At 34.7% G+C, this 17,636-nt stretch overlaps 1 protein-coding gene across 4 annotated transcripts in view; it reads right to left on the bottom strand.

Annotated features, from left to right (window-relative positions):
* The window catches only part of LOC106072526 (pseudouridylate synthase RPUSD2-like), a 17,829-nt gene extending 193 nt beyond the window's left edge, over positions 1–17,636 (bottom strand). Inside the window, exons 1-10 of one of the 4 annotated variants that reach the window (XM_056035892.1) lie at positions 17,524–17,636; positions 15,573–15,856; positions 14,578–14,701; positions 14,345–14,466; positions 9,387–9,487; positions 8,366–8,532; positions 7,060–7,201; positions 5,441–5,577; positions 2,064–2,209; positions 630–1,046 (exon numbers count right to left, since the gene is read on the bottom strand). In XM_056035892.1, the coding sequence (XP_055891867.1) occupies positions 630–1,046; positions 2,064–2,209; positions 5,441–5,577; positions 7,060–7,201; positions 8,366–8,532; positions 9,387–9,487; positions 14,345–14,466; positions 14,578–14,701; positions 15,573–15,797 (1,581 nt within the window). In that variant the 5' untranslated portion in view covers positions 15,798–15,856; positions 17,524–17,636. Of the gene's footprint in view, positions 1–629; positions 1,047–2,063; positions 2,210–5,440; positions 5,578–7,059; positions 7,202–8,365; positions 8,533–9,386; positions 9,488–14,344; positions 14,467–14,577; positions 14,702–15,572; positions 15,857–16,168; positions 16,188–17,303; positions 17,482–17,523 lie in introns of those variants that run through there. The other 3 variants (XM_056035896.1, XM_056035894.1, XM_056035895.1) reach the window with 3 other exon arrangements.

Here is a 17,636-nt window from a genome sequence, read left to right as displayed (position 1 = left end):
ACATGATTGTGAATGCTAGTTCCATATAATGAAGATAAATGTAGCATCAGTAATCAAATCATAAAACCAAAAAGCATCCAGTAAAATAGATGCAACCATTGATAAAAACAATTTGTCTAGAATGTTATTTGTAGCAGAAGTGTAAAGACATTAATTCAGATCCCTACATATTAAGCATTATGTCTAATTTAGACAATAGCTGCTCCTTAAGGCAGAAATAAAATATTTTTAAACAAATTAATATATTTTTTAAACAATATAACATAATTTATCTTGCGATATGTTCTTTAAAAAGGATAGTTTTAAGATTTGTGGGTTTTTTTTCACGGAAGTTTTTAGTTCTAAATAAATAGTACTACTTAGCTGTATAAAAAAAAATTAACTTTTCACATGTTAAATCTGTTTCTTTTTTAAATACTATAATAATTTAGTGATCCAATAAGTTCTTAAAAAAAAAAGAATAAGAAATCCTCTTAACCCTTACTTAACTAATCATTGTGCAAATTACTTTAAAACTATTATATTCCATTAAACAAATGACTGACACAAAAACATTTCTAGACTTTGTTATAGTAGAGGCTAGGTGAAGGCTAACAAAACAAAATGGCCATGTTAAGGCATGTACTTACTTTATACTTGAGGGCATGCAGGAACATGATGAGATGTTTTTCTTTGGGCTCTAATGTTTTTTTCTTACACAACTCACACGATGGATCTACCGACAGTTTAGACAAGTCAAAACATGGATGGCTAGAAATGTTCACGTCCTCGTCGTCCAGTTTCTCGGAAGAGCATTCTTTGCCCAGAGTCGGCACATTTTCCGAAGTGGGATTCTCCCCTGCTGAGTTCTGATAAGTAATGTTGGACCAGACCTCGTCAACCTTTCTCTGCTTACTGGGCGGCTCGTCGTCATCTTTACTATGTGTATCCGTGCTGGACAATAAAGATTCCTGAGACTGTGACTCCTTGAGCTTTTCTTCATAGTAAGGATTATCTCCCCCATCCCATTGTGTGACGTGGTGTTCTTTCAGTATCCTCTCACAGACCTGAAACAAACAAGTTTTCCATTGACTCAGAAATAAACAGTGTCAACAAATCTGATTAATTAATACCGATATATATCTACAAATATCTTTTTCACTAGGACGGCTACTTGGTCATGTATGTGCTTTGGACTGTAATCAAATTGATTCTGAGTTTGAACCTTATCCTGCCATCCCCAGCAGACTTAGACTGTTCAGTGCATAGGGCGGGAAGCTGTCTCCATTAAGATCTGTCACTGGCAATGTCTGGAGCCATTTCCCACCTCATGTCCACTTCTCTGAGTTCCTCCGTGAAAGTGTAATGCGTCCGTGTTTGTGCTTTTCTCGTATTGGATGACATTCTCAGCTGGCTAGGATGTAATAAACTTCATTTCTGAGCGAATGTCCAAAATATTTAGACAAAACAACAGAGTATCTGGTAGGGATAAGAAACTAAATTAACAAGAACAAGATTACAAAGACTAGCTCAGAAATAGACCCCAATGGATCTGCCCATGGACAAGCAATATATATATATATATATATATATACACACATATATATTCAAACCATGGTCTTTTTTCATTTTTCTGAAGAGATAAAATTTCAAAGAATTCTTTGGCCTTTGTTTTTCACCTGAACACAAACTGACTTATCAATAACAAGATTCAATAAACATTAACCAGGCTAGTATAAGGCTTGTAATAAGCCTACAATTAATTTGTACCCTAGTTGATTTAGACTCTTAAAAAGTATACATTTTTATTAAACAATTAAATGTCTACTTGTATTATTATAGACAGTGATATGAAAAAAAAAATTGAAATTGATTAGATCTAGAGCTAGAAAGATAGTAACTCAGGCAAGGAGGAAATTTAGGTGCTTGTGGACTAAAGGCTGGTTGAGTTGAACAACATCAACACTCATTTGACTAAGCTACTAAAAACAGCAAAAAACTTACATGGTCCTTTACTTTCTCCTAACAACTAACAACACACAAAAAAATAAAAAAAAACAACAATTAATAGTCAAAACACTAACTTTATCAAATGGTATCTCATATACTCCATTTTTCCCTTTACTTGGTCCCCAGGCATCATTGTTATAGAAGACATCGTTGATGATTGGATGCCCTAAGTATTGTAGATGGACTCGTATCTGATGAGTTCGGCCTGTATGTGGTACACCTACACATGACAAATAAGAGAAATACATTTTAGTTCTAGACAAACTAGTTTTAGCTATAAGGTCAAGCAGAGTTTCTCACATATTCTATGTGCACTGGTAGGTAGAGGTCAAGCAAGGTACTCCATTCACCTCCAAAAATTTTAGCTATTAGGCCAAGCAGGGTTTTTCACATGTTCTATGTGCACTGGTAGGTGTAGGTCAAGCAAGGTACCCCTTTCTGCCCTTGCACTTTTGTGATGATGCAAAGGTCATCTCTTTCTGTGGATGACTATTAACAAGGGTGTCTAATGACCCGCACACTGGCCAGCCACCATTACCAAATAAATGTAAGGTACCCTTCACAGTTGGGTGGACTTAGGTACAGCCTCAAATCCTTCAACTCAAAATCACAGTTTCAAATAATAATAAACTGAACATTTTGTACATAAGTTAGTAAATCATTGAATTTGTTAAAAAGGCAAAAAAAAGGTTTTCTCCAGATAAACAAAAATAGCAAACATCACAATGCATAATTTTACAAACACAAATTTGAATAGTTTTAAGATCATCAATTGTTACTTGTGTTTGTATATATCTGATATGAAATACATAAGTAAAAAAATAATTGTTGAAGTAAAGTAACCCTACAGCAATGTTTCAATTAACACATACACACTTATCTATATCAAAGAACATATCTGATTTGGTAGTTTAGACCCATGTTTTTTTTTAAAGCAGTAAGAACGTTTTTGTTGTGCTTTTATTGTGGATACAGATGTCTACAATTATTTTTAACAAAACAGACAGAACCTTACATTCAGATAGTTTGTTGCACCAAAGAGCTTTATTCTTGTCTATTGTTGCATAGTGATGCTACATACAACAAACTAATTTTAGCCTCTGTTGTTAGTTTATTGATGTCAACTTAATGAAGTGTCTGTGTTGACTTGTTAGAGAAGGTAAAGATCTTATGAGATTAGTCATTGTGTGTCAATCACCTCACCATGTGACTTTGCTTGAGGTAAGCCAGAATGACTTAGAGAAAAGGAACAATATCAATGAAAAGTTGACTCGGATTTAATCACAAGTCTCAAGCTTGAGTCTCTTCAAATCTATGGCACTAAAAAATATATCATTATCTAGATCCAACTCCATCGTTATCTAGATCCAGCTCCAGAATAGAGCTAGAATGACTATTTTTAATGTCAATCTGGAGCTCAATGTGCAGCTCTGTTTGTACTTGCATCTGTCTTTTAGGATGTACCCTTAGATCTCCAAATCTAGGTCAGCCTAGATTATTCTTTAGTCATTACACCCCTCTAATATAAAGCCTACTTCTAGATCTAGATATGTAAATCTAGGCCTGCCTAGATCATTTTTCAATTGAAAATTCTAGATCTAGACTAGATGCTACATCCTACTAGTAGTAGGTCTAGACCTATCTAGAATGTAGAAGTCATCTAACTTCATTAGAACAATGTAAATCCTACAAGATGTAAATCTGGCTATCTACTCACTGTATCATTGTATGTATTATACATTATTCATCATAAAGATATATCTGGAGTTCTGGACCCTACATCTCAACAAGATCTATATCTAGATCTGTTTAGAAAATGAATAAAGAAAAATATGAAGTCTCACTTCTCAACAGTGATAGCTTTAACTTTTGAAATAGATACACAAGTAGAGTTAGGGTTAGATTTAGACTGCCTCATTAGATCTAGATAGATGTGTACCAGTTCAGATAGATGTCTACGGTCTAGATAAGTTACTATTTTTTAGTTTTAATTTAAGCCTCCCATTTAATATGAACAATATGTTTGTTCAAGTCACTCAAAAATGAACTTCAGATAATGGGATGCATGTGACTCATGCAGTTTGACATTATTAGAGATGTCTGGCTTTCAATTTGTCAAAGCAAGGTGAAGGTCTCCTCTAGTGGCTACATTTAGTTTACTTGTTAGCTCAGAAGGTCTCCTCTAGTGGCTACAGTTAGTTTACTTCTTAGCTCAGAAGGTCTCCTCTAGTGGCTACATATAGTTTACTTGTTAGCTCAGAAGGTCTCCTCTAGTGGCTACATTTAGTTTACTTGTTAGCTCAGAAGGTCTCCTCTGGTGGCTGCATATAGTTTACTTGTTAGCTCAGAAGGTCTCCTCTAGTGGCTACAGTTAGTTTACTTCTTAGCTCAGAAGGTCTCCTCTCGTGGCTACATATAGTTTACTTGTTAGCTCATTAAGTTTGTTACAGCACTAGATCCAGTTTCAATCATTATATTTCTGATGTTTTGGGTATTTAACAGAAACATTTCCTCGCAGCCACATCTATTTTGTACCTCGTTTGTTAAAATTCATTTTACTGTCGACATCATTTTGTAATTCTACCATTTCTTACTGCAACTCAACTTGAACATCAGTGATAGATGTTTCAAAAAAGATGTACCCTCGATGTTTTAATTTAAAATTTATGACATCACTTGCTTCACAAAGCTGCAGGAAGATGTGCTCATTTTTGGCATGGGTTTGTATTTACAGTTTTTATAATGAGATTCAAAGATGCCTGAAGATGTGGATTATATGGTTAGCAATAAGATGTTGCCAGTGAATCACACAGTGAGTTATACACATTTCTGGATTTTCTTTTTCATATAACTTATGAAGCCTTTGTGGTGTACAACCATTGATCACTTGCACAAGCTGCAACATTTTGTAAAGTTATTATATTATTTATACAAATGTCTTCAATACAGTAAAAATAAATTACCTTTTTGTGACAAAGATAAATTTTTCAGAAAAAATAAGCTTCTTATTAACACTGAGATTATTATCAAAATATCACACATAACCAAGTAACAATGACTCATCGATTTCTAAATTCTTTTCTTATATTTTGAAGTTTCCTTATAAGTTGCTGCTTGACATTATCAGCCCTTTCAACAATTAACTTTGAATGTAAGTTTCATTAGATTGTAATTAGCCAACTAAGATAAACTGGGAAGATGCAAAGAAATTTAGACCAAACCTAAATCTACTTAAAACCCTGTTTTAAATTGCAGTAGTCAAAAACAGGAGGAAAATTTGGACGCCTCAAAACCCGGATTTCCAGGGTATCCAGGAAAAGTGGCACTCCTGGCTGGAAACTGTAAAAGCTATTCATTTCAACACACTAGACTTTTATGGTAACATTGCACAAACGAACTTACATTTCACCACACTAGACTTTTTATGGTAACATTGCACACATAGACTTACATTTCACCACACTAGACTTTCCATTGTAACTGAGTCTTGTGAATGTTGTTTGACTTGATTTACCCTTGGGGGAGATCACCTGCAACCGCAGCTTGTTTGACAGAGGCTGGAGAGGCTGGTCAACCTTGATTGTGCCACTAAAAAAGAAAAAAAGATGAATTTGATGTAAATAATATTAGTCTATGTACTGCATTCCTCATTAAACTTCTGACCCAAAGACAAGCCTTATTATGTATTTTTTTATTGTGAGCATACTTTCAGAACTAAGCCAGCCTAAATGTTGCACAGAGCGTGAATTCTGGAAGGAAAATACAAAATGATGCCAATTACTTGTTTTATTTTTACTCTTATAGGAGTTTGAGAGAACCACTGCTATATTATATGGATCCAAGACATGGATGCTACACAGAAAGCAAACTAAGACGTCTTGAACACTTTCCCCAAAGATGTCTGTGCTCCATCATAAGCATTGTTGGCAAGACTGCACTAAAAATAACAATGTACTTGTGAATTCTGGAATGGACTGTATTGAAGGACCGCTTATAGTTCAGTGGTGTAGCTAGGGTGGGGGATAAATTAGAAAATTCTCCCAAGCCCCACTTGAGGGGGCCCCCGAATGAGTTTTTTTTTTAACATTAATTATTATGCAAAATGCCCCCCTGGCCTCCAAATGATGACCAATTCCTAGCTAATCCCCTGTTATAGTTAGGAAGCTATGCTGACAGAATGTCCCCCTGGCCTCCAAATGATGACCAATTCCTAGCTACGCCCCTGTTATAGTTAGGAAGCTATGCTGACAAAATGTCCCCCTGGCCTCCAAATGATGACAAATTCCTAGCTAATCCCCTGTTATAGTTAGGAAGCTATGCTGACAGAATGCCCCCCTGGCCTCCAAATGATGACCAATTCCTAGCTAATCCCCTGTTATAGTTAGGAAGCTATGCTGACAGAATGCCCCCCTGGCCTCCAAATGATGACCAATTCCTAGCTAATCCCCTGTTATAGTTAGGAAGCTATGCTGACAGAATGCCCCCTGGCCTCCAAATGATGACCAATTCCTAGCTAATCCCCTGTTATAGTTAGGAAGCTATGCTGACAGAATGCCCCCTGGCCTCCAAATGATGACCAATTCCTAGCTAATCCCCTGTTATAGTTAGGAAGCTATGCTGACAGAATGCCCCCTGGCCTCCAAATGATGACCAATTCCTAGCTAATCCCCTGTTATAGTTAGAAAGCTATGCTGACAAAATATGTAGATCTCAGCTACAACTGCATAGCTACAACTGCATAGCTACATGAAATGCTGTATTCCTTATCTTCAGACTTGAAGACATCTCTCTTATGTATTCACAAGTAAATTCCACAATTCTAGTAGAACAAACTTCAATAATGATTTTTTTATTTTTTTGTACACAATTTTAAATAACTTCCACATTCATTCAGCTTTAAATTTTAAAAAGTGTGCATACAATTTTCAGTAGTCGTTGAATTTGAAGGCCAGCACCAAGAATAAAACTAATGCATACAAACAATGCCATAAGTCCTCAGCTTATGTCCCAGTATGAAGCAGAAACAAAGTTTACTCAATATCAGAAACAAAACAAAAAAAAAAGACTTACTCTGGAAAATGGCCAACAACTCTGCAAACATATTCTTTCTGAACTTGTCTTTTGGCCACTTGGTCCATCAAAGCTTTTGTTCTTTGGACAGTCTTGCATAAAACCAGCACGCCTGAAGTGAGTCTGTCCAGACGATAAATATCTGCAGAAAAAACAGTAGGCAATTTTTGGCAAGGGAAATAAATGCCTAAACTTTAATGCTATTTATAAAAATGACACTAAAACTAAGATAGAGTTCATAATGTTTTTACTTTTTTTTAAGCCCAAGGTTTCCCATTGAAGTTTTAACCTTGGTAGCCAATACTAAGTCACCATTAGTGATTAAAAAGTCTTTGTTCAATTTGTATTTGTGAACTAAACCTCAGCAGTTCTGAGACTCAAGAGTCACATATTTGTTTTAAATCTAAGAATACAACGCAAATTGAACTTCCATTAAAACTGTGAGGTCACTTGAAGAAAAGTTTGTTTCAAGAGACAATATTTAATGAGGGTGTAATGTAGAAATGATAAGCAGCCTCTGAGTTAATTGATAAACACTGCCTAATCCCACAAACTCAAAAAAATCTGACCTGGGACCAATTTAAATTCATATAATTATGTCTACTGCAGTACAAGATAACTTAAAGATAATTTTATTGGTACAAACAACATTAAATGCAGTATAAGATAACTTAAAGATAATTCAGTTTAACTTCCATTGTTCACCACAGCCTAAATACTAGAACAAAAACAATATAGAACTGAAATTAAGTTTTGTTAGGCGTAATGCACTTATCTTTTTCTTCTTCTAGTCAGCATTTTGCTGCGGAGCTGTCAGCTCTTTTGCAGACTGTGCCAAGGAAAAATAGTGTTCTGTTTTCTTCAGCACTGCCGTACAGGGTGGTTGGTTATGTTGGACAGTAGAGTCTGCCTAAGGTCGATTAGGGAGGGGCATTCAAAAAGGATATGGTTTACGAGGGTGGGCGCAGCGTCTACAAAGGGAAAGTTGTGTAGAATCTATTTTATTGAGAAGGCAATTTAACAGAGGGTGTGTGTCCTCTCCTTAGTTGGAAGATAGTAGATTGCTCTTTGCGGGGGAGGAAGTTAATACTATCCAGTTTGTTAGGCATGTTCATTTCTTTGTACATGGTGTAATGCACAAATTGTAAGACAAATTTCCTCACAGGTAATAAAGATTATTATTATTATTAATAAGAAGTAAAAGGAACCAAACATTTAAATTAAATTTTTTTTTTCCTTCATCTATAAAATCACATAAAAAAATTGGTTAAAGACTAAATAAAAAAAAAAAAAATAGAAAAATTACTTCTAAGATTTGTAAAACCCATTTCTTTTCCTAAAATGAAAATGACTGAATTGAACCTGTAGCGTCCACATGGATGACAAGGAATGGAGGAGGGTTTGTTGATGACCAGCATATCATCAGTGTTCGCAATTATTTCTAAGGGAGCCGACGTCACAGGATTTTCATGCCTAGAATAAAAGATGCGACTGTTAACTATATAAAAATATTTCCAAAAAAACAGAATAATTGGTCAAATAAAATTTCAAGTAAGGAGCTTAATATCCTATAGTGAAATAATAATCCTAATTTTATTTTCAGAACCTACATAATGTAGGCTCAAGTACTATGAGAACATAACAGATATAGACACAAGACTTAAAATGGCAAACAAGTCTAAATAAGTTTTGACTAGAAGGGTCTTAAATCTTCCACAATGTGGTCTGAGCTTAATGTTGAGCAGATTCTAAACGTTTAGTCCAAGCACTGAAAAAAACAACAACCAGCTAACAAAAACTTTGGATGGAAAAAACATTACAGGTCTAGAAGTGTCGAGTCCATTGAAAGCAGGTCTATGAGGGATATATGGAAGAATCAGTTCACTGTTATAGATGCATTGATGACAAAGTCTGGCCACCATGTAGACCATTCTTGGCCCTCACAGAAAGTCAATAGAGCGTAAACACAAGCAGAGTATTGTTTTGTTTTCATTGTTATGAATTAGTTGCAGCTAGCAACTTTGTCATCGGGTATATCTGACAGGACGGCATTGCAGTCTTCAAGGCAGGAGAGTAGGAATACGACAGCTATATTTTTCTTGTTGACACAAGAGAAGAAGAAAAGAGAGGGGAGAAGGTATTATTATCACTTGTTTACCCATGCATATTTATACACTATAGAAACTTCTCAATTCCTAGGAACTTGAAGAAGGCTGCATGGGAAGGTGTGTAAAGAAATGTTTTCTTCTCTTTACAAATGACTGCAGCACCTGTTTATTGAATATAGAATATTTAGCTGGGTATTAGAAGCTGTCAAAAACATTCACCTGTGTGTTTGATGAGATATGAGGTCATTGGTTTTTAAAACATAATCAGCTGTGGCCAGGTTGTTATTCACACTAATGGACCCTGATTCAAATGCTTTTTCCTACATTATGAAAATAAAATTATTAATTTATAAAAAAAAAATATCAGTAGTAATATAGATGATTAAAAAAAAAAGTTAAGTAAACGTTCCCCTTTTGGACCATGCGGTCTGTAGGGCAGATGATATTAAGGTGGGTTTTTTTTTTGGCCAGCGATTAATGAGCAGAGTACCATGTGACCAGCAGACCAACCAACCGCCTTTGCTTTCCCCAACTAAAATCAGGTACCTATTAGAGTTGGGTAGACTCATGGGCACCCTAAAAATCCAGAAACTAAAAAATCTCAGTTTTTTTTCAAGATTGAAAAACCCAGGACCTCAGGACTCATTTAAAAATAATTTTAAAAATTATGTCAACATGGGGTCAAAAGTCACATGAATTTTCATTCTTAATAATAATAGTTTGAACAATATCGTCATTATGATTATAAAATGATCAATGCTGCATATAAAAATTTGCTTGAAAATTTAAGTAGCTGAAATCATAATTTGTTTTTTTTCCTAATTTTGTTTTTTTTGTCTGTAGCTTCTGACATGTTTTAAATTTTAAACTTAAAGTTAAAAAAATAACTATTGATCCAATCCAGTATTTCACTTTTGTATTCTTCTTGTTAGAGAAACGTATTTTTTTCCTTTAACTGCCAGAAATATTTACAATTAGATATCCAAGTTCTTACAACATTGCAGGGTTTATAGCCAATTTCATGAATGATTTTCCAGGTTTTCAAGGTATCGCACCATAGCAAGCAATATATATGTAAACATATTTACATATAGATGACATAAATATGTAAAAAGAACAAAATATATATGTATTTAGTACTGAAAAAAGTATAGATATATATATATAAGTGTGTGTGTGTCTGTCTGTCCTGTTGGTTTGTGTGATAGATTTAAAATATCTTGCCAACATCCCACTTAGAACATAAACAACGTCATCAGCTGGTATGTCCACAGAAAATGTAATGAAAGTTATCTTTTAATCAAGTATCAACGTACTTGACTGCCATCCCAAAACCTCAAACAACCTTTTTTTTTTCAAAGATTTATTAAAGAACATTACAAATGGTTACTATTCCATTTTTTTAAAAAATAAGAAACATTCTTAAAGATGCCTTCATAATGTGTATTCTCTGTGATGGAAATGTACATTATTAGTTCCTATGTGTACCGTAGAGCAGGGGTGGGCAAATTACGGAGCACGGGCCACATGCGTCCCACTGAAGAGTTTTATGCGGCCCGCTGACACCTAGAGAAATCAGGTGTGCCCAAACATTACACACATATAAAAATGCAAATATATTAAAAATAAATAATTGTAAATAACTATAGAAATTACTGAAATGTTTGATTCTTATCAGTTACAATGAAGAGGCTAAAGAAACATTGTCTCTAAACGTCATTCTAAAAAGTTTTAAGTAAACGAAGATTATTTTAAATGGCAATGTTTCGAAAAATTCAAAGACACAAGTTCACGCCAGTAATTATTCAATGCTATGAAGAACTGTGTTGAAAGTGTTTTGTGTTGGCTTGTAAAAGATGGCAAGGGTAACAACTGATGGAGCCCGTGCTTTGACTGAGAAAAATGGGCTTTTTAATAAAATAAAGAACAATTTCCCAACCATAAACTCATAACGGGGAAGTTTACATAAAGCTGCATTGAATTACAATGTTGAAATGTCTATACACCTAAAATATCTTAAGCATAGGTAAACTATGCAGCTTCCCAGGACCTACAATTGTTGTGCCCCTTGCACATGATGCATTTTCCAGTAAATTAGAGAAGAAATAGCGAAACTTCTTGTCAATGTTATTTTTGAAGTACACCAGGATTTTAATAAATTGCAAACTTTTAGTTTTTTGGCTGTAAATTTTTATTTTTCTATTTTATTTTAGGCAACCAAATTCACTTCGGCTAGGGCCTCCAATTATCTAAAGTTGTTCCCGACTGGCAGTTCCGATTTGATGATAATTAATTGAATTAATAAATATTAAGATGACATGATAAATTCATGTGATTTGATGATGATTAATGAAGATTTGGAAACAAAACATTCCAATGTTCGGTAACACAGTAGTAACCGCTGGCCTAGCATTAGAAGAACATGGAATCTCAAGGAAGAAATCATTAGGTTCCTTGAAGGAAACTGACTGGGACTTTGTTACAAATATTTCTATTGAAGAGTTGAAGAAAGACTTCATGTTTATCATCCGAAGCATTGCTATAGGTTGCTTGCACTTGAAATGTATGTGCATCTTAAATCTTTTCAAACAAAGCTATTCCATTTCTTGAGACCAGCAAGTGAAATCAGGATTTGTCATTTTCATTGCTGAAAGGTGAAACTATTTCTAGTGAAATAGTTGAAAAGTACAAGACTCAATTGGATTCCTTGATTGTGGAATTTGAAAGCAAATTCCAAGACTTCAAGAATCTGGAACCAGTTTTCAATACCCTCAGCTTAACAATTTAATGCCGAAGCTGATTCAGCTCCAGAGGACATATCTCCAGATGACATACCTTCAAGCAAATTATGAACTGAAAGGGAAGTTTCAATAAGTTCTTCCGCTGGAGTGTCATGGATGCCAGAAACTGTATATCTGCACTTGAAAAAACTTTGCTGCTAAACTTTCACATTATATGGAACCACAATCATCTGTGAACAAGCTTTTTTTTTCGTTTGAAAATTATCAAGTGTTAGAACAGATCGTTGCTGATTGACGTTATTTCACAGTAGTCACAAGAAAAAAACAACAACTCGTAAGCTAGTTCCACGGTTTCGGAACATTATGCACGAGAGTAAACAGTTTTGTACTTCATATTTGTGGTGAAATGTTGGGATGTAAACAGACAATAGCAAAATTTTTTAAAATCGTTAGTAAAATTAGTTCAAGAAATTGCTTACTCTTGTTGTAATTCCTCAATTGGGAGGACAATATAATATATATATATATATATATATGTATATACTTTTTTATATCTTTAATTATGCGGCCCTCCAGTCCCCAAATTTTTTTAATGCGGCCCTCAGTAGAAAAAGGTTGCTCACCCCTGCCATAGAGTCATGGAGGGCATTTGGGGTAATCTTTTATTCTTGTATTACCTGAACTTAAATCCTCCTCATAAACAGAGCCTGTAATATATAGGCCTATTTGATTGTTTATTTGACATTTGCTTACTAAGTACATGTAATGGCTTTGGGGGAGGGGGGGGGGGGGGTATTAGACCTTTTGTGATTTTTTTTCCAACTAGATCTATCTACATGTAGTTTCCCTGGCTTTTACAACCGATATAACTTTTACTGACTTTTCACACCTGCGTGCGAAATATTTTCAGTAAATCTACAGTAGATCTAGACTCTTGATCTAAGTCACTAAAATTTGCGAACGTTTCACGGCTGTGTGCAAATTATCTTCAATGAATCTACCGTAAATCTAGACGCTAGATCTAAGTCACTAAAATTCGCGGACTTTTCATGAAATTCAAGGCTTTTTCAAGGCCTTGAATTTAATATGAAATTCAAGGTGTTTTCCAGGTTTTCAAGGTGGCTATGAACCCTGACATTGGTATCATAGTTTACTATTACCTCAAAATTGATGAAATTTATTTTCAAGCAAAAATAAAAAAGGTGGGGCGTGGACCATTGGTATAATTTCATTTGTAATAGAGATTCTCTTAAAAGTAGGCAAAAATTATTTTTTTTAAATTGATAAATAGCAAGTTTTGATGTTGAGCTTACAGAATGAAGACGTGTTGATAAGCTGCACATATTTTTGCTCGCCATTTTCAGCACCGCAGAATCAAATTTGTTTTGTAGCTTCCCCCTGTTTGCAGCCTTCTATTTAGATGGTAACATTGAAGGTCAAGTTAGCCTCCTTAACATAGCAGAGTTTAAAGTGTGAATCTCCATTTCAGCAGAGAACAAGTTTTATAACTCAGTCCACTGTTAACATAAATAAATATAAGGCTTGTCTTCGAGTCCGAAGATAAATGAGGAATTCAGTATTTCCCGTGGCTATGCAGCCCTTGCTGTGACCTACATATTTTGCCAAATAACTATGATTGACTCTGAATAGCATTGAAGTTTCATAATGGGATATTTCAAGATGTATTAACACATTATGGCCCAGGAATGATAAACAAAAAGAATAAGTGCTAATAGAGCTGGAAGAAACTGATTGGCAATCATCAAGAGTTTACAGCTAAAGAAACTTATTGACAATCATCAAGAGTTTACAAATAAAGAAAAATTCCATCAAGCAGAGGACAGTCCATTAGAAAATTTTTTTATTTTACATCAAATTCACAAACAGCAATCACAAACATTTCAATGAACAACTGAAGAATACATTGTATACAATAAAAAATACAAACTGCATGAGCTTCATTTGCTATTATCTTTTTAGATGACAAGTTATTAACATTTGGAGAAACAGTGGCTAAGCGGTAAATCGCTTGGCTTCCGAACCAGGGTCCAGGTTTGAATCCTGGTGAAGTCTGGATTTTTAATTTTGGGATATTCGGGTGCCTCAGTCCAACCAGCTCTAATGGGTACCTGACATTAGTTGGGGTAAAGTAATAAGTAAAGGTGATTGGTCGTTGTGCTAGCCAAATGACACCCTTGTTAACCGTAAACCACAGAAAAAGATGACCTTTACATCATCCGCCTATAGACCACAAGGTCTGAAAGAGGAATTTTACTTTTTTTTTTTTTATCTTTTATGTACAAAGTATTGAATCTTTCAATGTTTTCAGTTCAGTTTTAAAATATCTTTCTTCCAAAGGAAACAAACAAAATATTAATTTTTGATAAACAGAACATGATCAAATCTACACTTTTTAAAGATAAAGAAAAAACTTACAAGGTCTCCTGGAAGGTTAAAGCCAAATTCTTTAGACAAGACATCATATATGGTTCTGCCAACCCAGCGACCTTTAGCATACGTGGCAAAGACAAACTTGTATGGGTAAACTTTTCGAAGTCCTAAACCAAAAGGGTAAAAAAAAATAATATTTTTTTTTTACCTTTTTATTTGAATGCTATAACAAATGATGCCTTAAATTTCTATTTTGTTAAAATGCAAAGTTAACATACCATTTTCAAAATAATATGATGACTGTTTTAAATCCTCTTCTGTGAAGCTAGTGTCATCATTCACAGCATCTGTACTTTCTTTTTTCTTTTTTACATACTCTTTATGTTTTTTGGCTCTAGCTATCTAGAAAATAGGTTCAATATTTGCAAGATGATAAGTTAGACTAAGGAACCTGACATCAATGGCTCCAAATAAAGTTATTCTTTAATATCTTTGGAATAAATACACAGTCAATAGTTTGAAATCGGCAACATAAAACACTGACTTTACAAATGCTTCACTGTAAAAAAAACAGCTGCTGTACCAAACTGTACTCATCTTGGACTCAATTGTAACGGACCAACTTTTACACTCAACTCACTGTCCTGGACTGCCTTGACCCTGACACTTTCACTCTCTCTATAAGGTCCACAAAGGTCTTCTCGAATGTGACAGAAACACCAACGAGGTGTTACCAGTTTTTTTCCAGATGATCACATAACAATATCACGAGTTATGCAGAGTGCTAAAATTATTGTACTTTCCTGGGGAGTCACTATTCATTACTATTCACCAATACGCTGGCATGTGTCATCTGCGTTGACTGAATACATACACGGATACCCCTACTCATGTCGCCACCAAAGATATAACAATATGTTAAATATCTAAAAGATGGAAATGTAAAATAAATGGGTAGGTTGTGTATTGGGTAGGTTGTTTCCAGTGGGGAGGCTGTTTCTATTGGGTAGGTTGTGTATCTTTTCTAGTATGTGCCTAATGGGTAGGTTGTCTATTGCAGTATTACATTGCCTGCTTCTACTCAAAGTATTTTGGCAGTGACTTTTTTTAAGCTAGCGGCTATCCTCTTTGTCTCATAGCTAGAAACACTGACAATCCACACCAGGGGCTAGAATTTTTCAGTCAATGTTACAGATTCCACATTTAGTTAAATAAATTTATTATAATAAAGTTATCAAGTTATATATTATATATATAAATAGCTTTTCCTTACCCTTTTTAAAGCTCTCTTGGAAAGTTGTGATTTGACTTCTGAATCTTTCTGTGGGGCATCATTTGAAACAGTTTCAGCCTGTGTACTAGACTGACTGGTACAGAGGCTCATGCTCGCAATCTGAGATAGGTGGATTGGGTTAAAGAAACGATTGAAACAAACAGTTCTGAGCTTGCAATATCTTAGTTCATGAAAGAGTTTCCAGCCCCCAAAGAGACTGCGCATAGCCGACAACGTGATTTTCTTTCGGTTATTCAGCAAGAATTCAAACTCTGATCAGAGATCTAGAATGTAATTAGAAACAAAAATTAGATTTAACTAGACCAATCACTTAATAAAAGAAAAAGGCTAGCATATAAAATACATCTCAGTTTAAAGAGGAGGTAGTATAGTAACTACAAGATGGCTGACGTTGTGATACTAGACATGCCTACTTCCCAAAATGTATTCCCAGACCTGGAAATGTTTATTTGGAGTGAGGAATTACACGAATTGAAATAAACTGTCACATTGAAAGAGACCCCACTGTATTTAGATCAGAAAGAGCTATAAAATTCAGTGTTCTAGACATGTCTCGCAAATCCCGAGTTCTATACCTGACATCATCCACTGTCCAGTCTGAGATTTGAGCTAGGATGTAAAAATTAGAAATGTAAAATGAACTAACAAAATTTAAGCTTTAAACAATTTAAAAAATATACATGTATATGAGGTATAGAGGTCTAGATCTATAGTAGACTAGATCAATTAGATCTACTATTACTAATAGAAAACAACCCTTCAAAGGTTGCAAACCTCTGATTCCTCTTAAATAAAAATCTCAGAACAGCACTTACAAAACTCAACAACAACAGCAAAAAAACTGTTATTCAATCGATACCAGCTCATATACAACTAGAAGGCAATGAGAAGTCTGACACACTTGCCAAGAGTGGGAGAGCTAACTCACAATTAAACTCTGCACTCTATTCAGAAGTAATGAAGAAATATTGTAAATAAAATAAATAAGAAATGGACGAGCTCTCATCCAAATCACAAGAAAGATGATGCTTACTATTTAAGCTTTCCCGAAAAGATTAACGTCTAATCTTTCGACTCAGGACCGGACACAACAGAATGCAACAACACATGTACCGGAAGCTCTAAATTGGAACCAGTGAAATCTGCCCATGTGGAGTGTCACCAGAGAATGCTGACCACGTCCTCCAAATCTGCTCTCTTTACCAAGTGGCCCATGGCCCCAAAACACCCCAATAGAAAGAAAACCATATATATATGGAGTATTATGGAGAGCTCCCTGATTTGGAAACCACCAGTACTGCGCAGTTCATCTCATATATTGCCAATATTGGTCTAGTCATCTGAACATTCCAACATGAAAAATGAGAACGAAGAAGAAGACTAATAGATTCTACTATGAATTATATATATGTAAGTAATATGACGGTTCACATCAGGTTGCACCAGTCACTAGATCTATTAAAATCTAGTTGCTGAGTTTAGATTTAGTATCATTTAGATCTATCTATTACATCTACTCTAGAATCTAGAAATATTCATTCAAATATGTAGATCTATGTATTGTATACCTACAGATAGATCTAGATTGATTTAAATATACTAAGATTCTAGATAGATCTACACTAGTGACTCTAGTTATCATGACTAGATGTAGAAGATGGTCTACTGATCAAGTCTGATCTAGAATTCTAGTCTAGTAAGTTGACTAACTCAATTTTTACTCAATGACAGTCACAATGTTCTGAGTTTGAATCAAAGATTTTGCTGATTTGGTGCTAGATCTAGATTTCAGATGGGGTTTATTTCAGATGGTATCAATATCGGTATCATCTATAGTAGATGTAGAGTAGACAGATAAATAGATAATAGATCTTATCATCTAGATCTAGATCTATACTTAATACTAAGTCTAGTAAGTCTAGTAACTCACTCTAGTAGGTCTACACGTTTAGTTTATAACACTTTTATTTTTAGAAAAGTAAGCTTCTTAATATGCACTTGTCTGTATAATATTTTCAACATTGGTCGAAAATAAATTTTCGA

Source organism: Biomphalaria glabrata, chromosome 7 (genome assembly GCF_947242115.1).
Source record: "Biomphalaria glabrata chromosome 7, xgBioGlab47.1, whole genome shotgun sequence".
In the NCBI taxonomy this organism is placed as follows: Eukaryota; Metazoa; Mollusca; class Gastropoda; family Planorbidae; genus Biomphalaria; species Biomphalaria glabrata.
The sequence above is the reverse complement of the archived record's forward strand: the minus strand, read 5'-3'. Positions and strand labels throughout refer to the sequence as shown.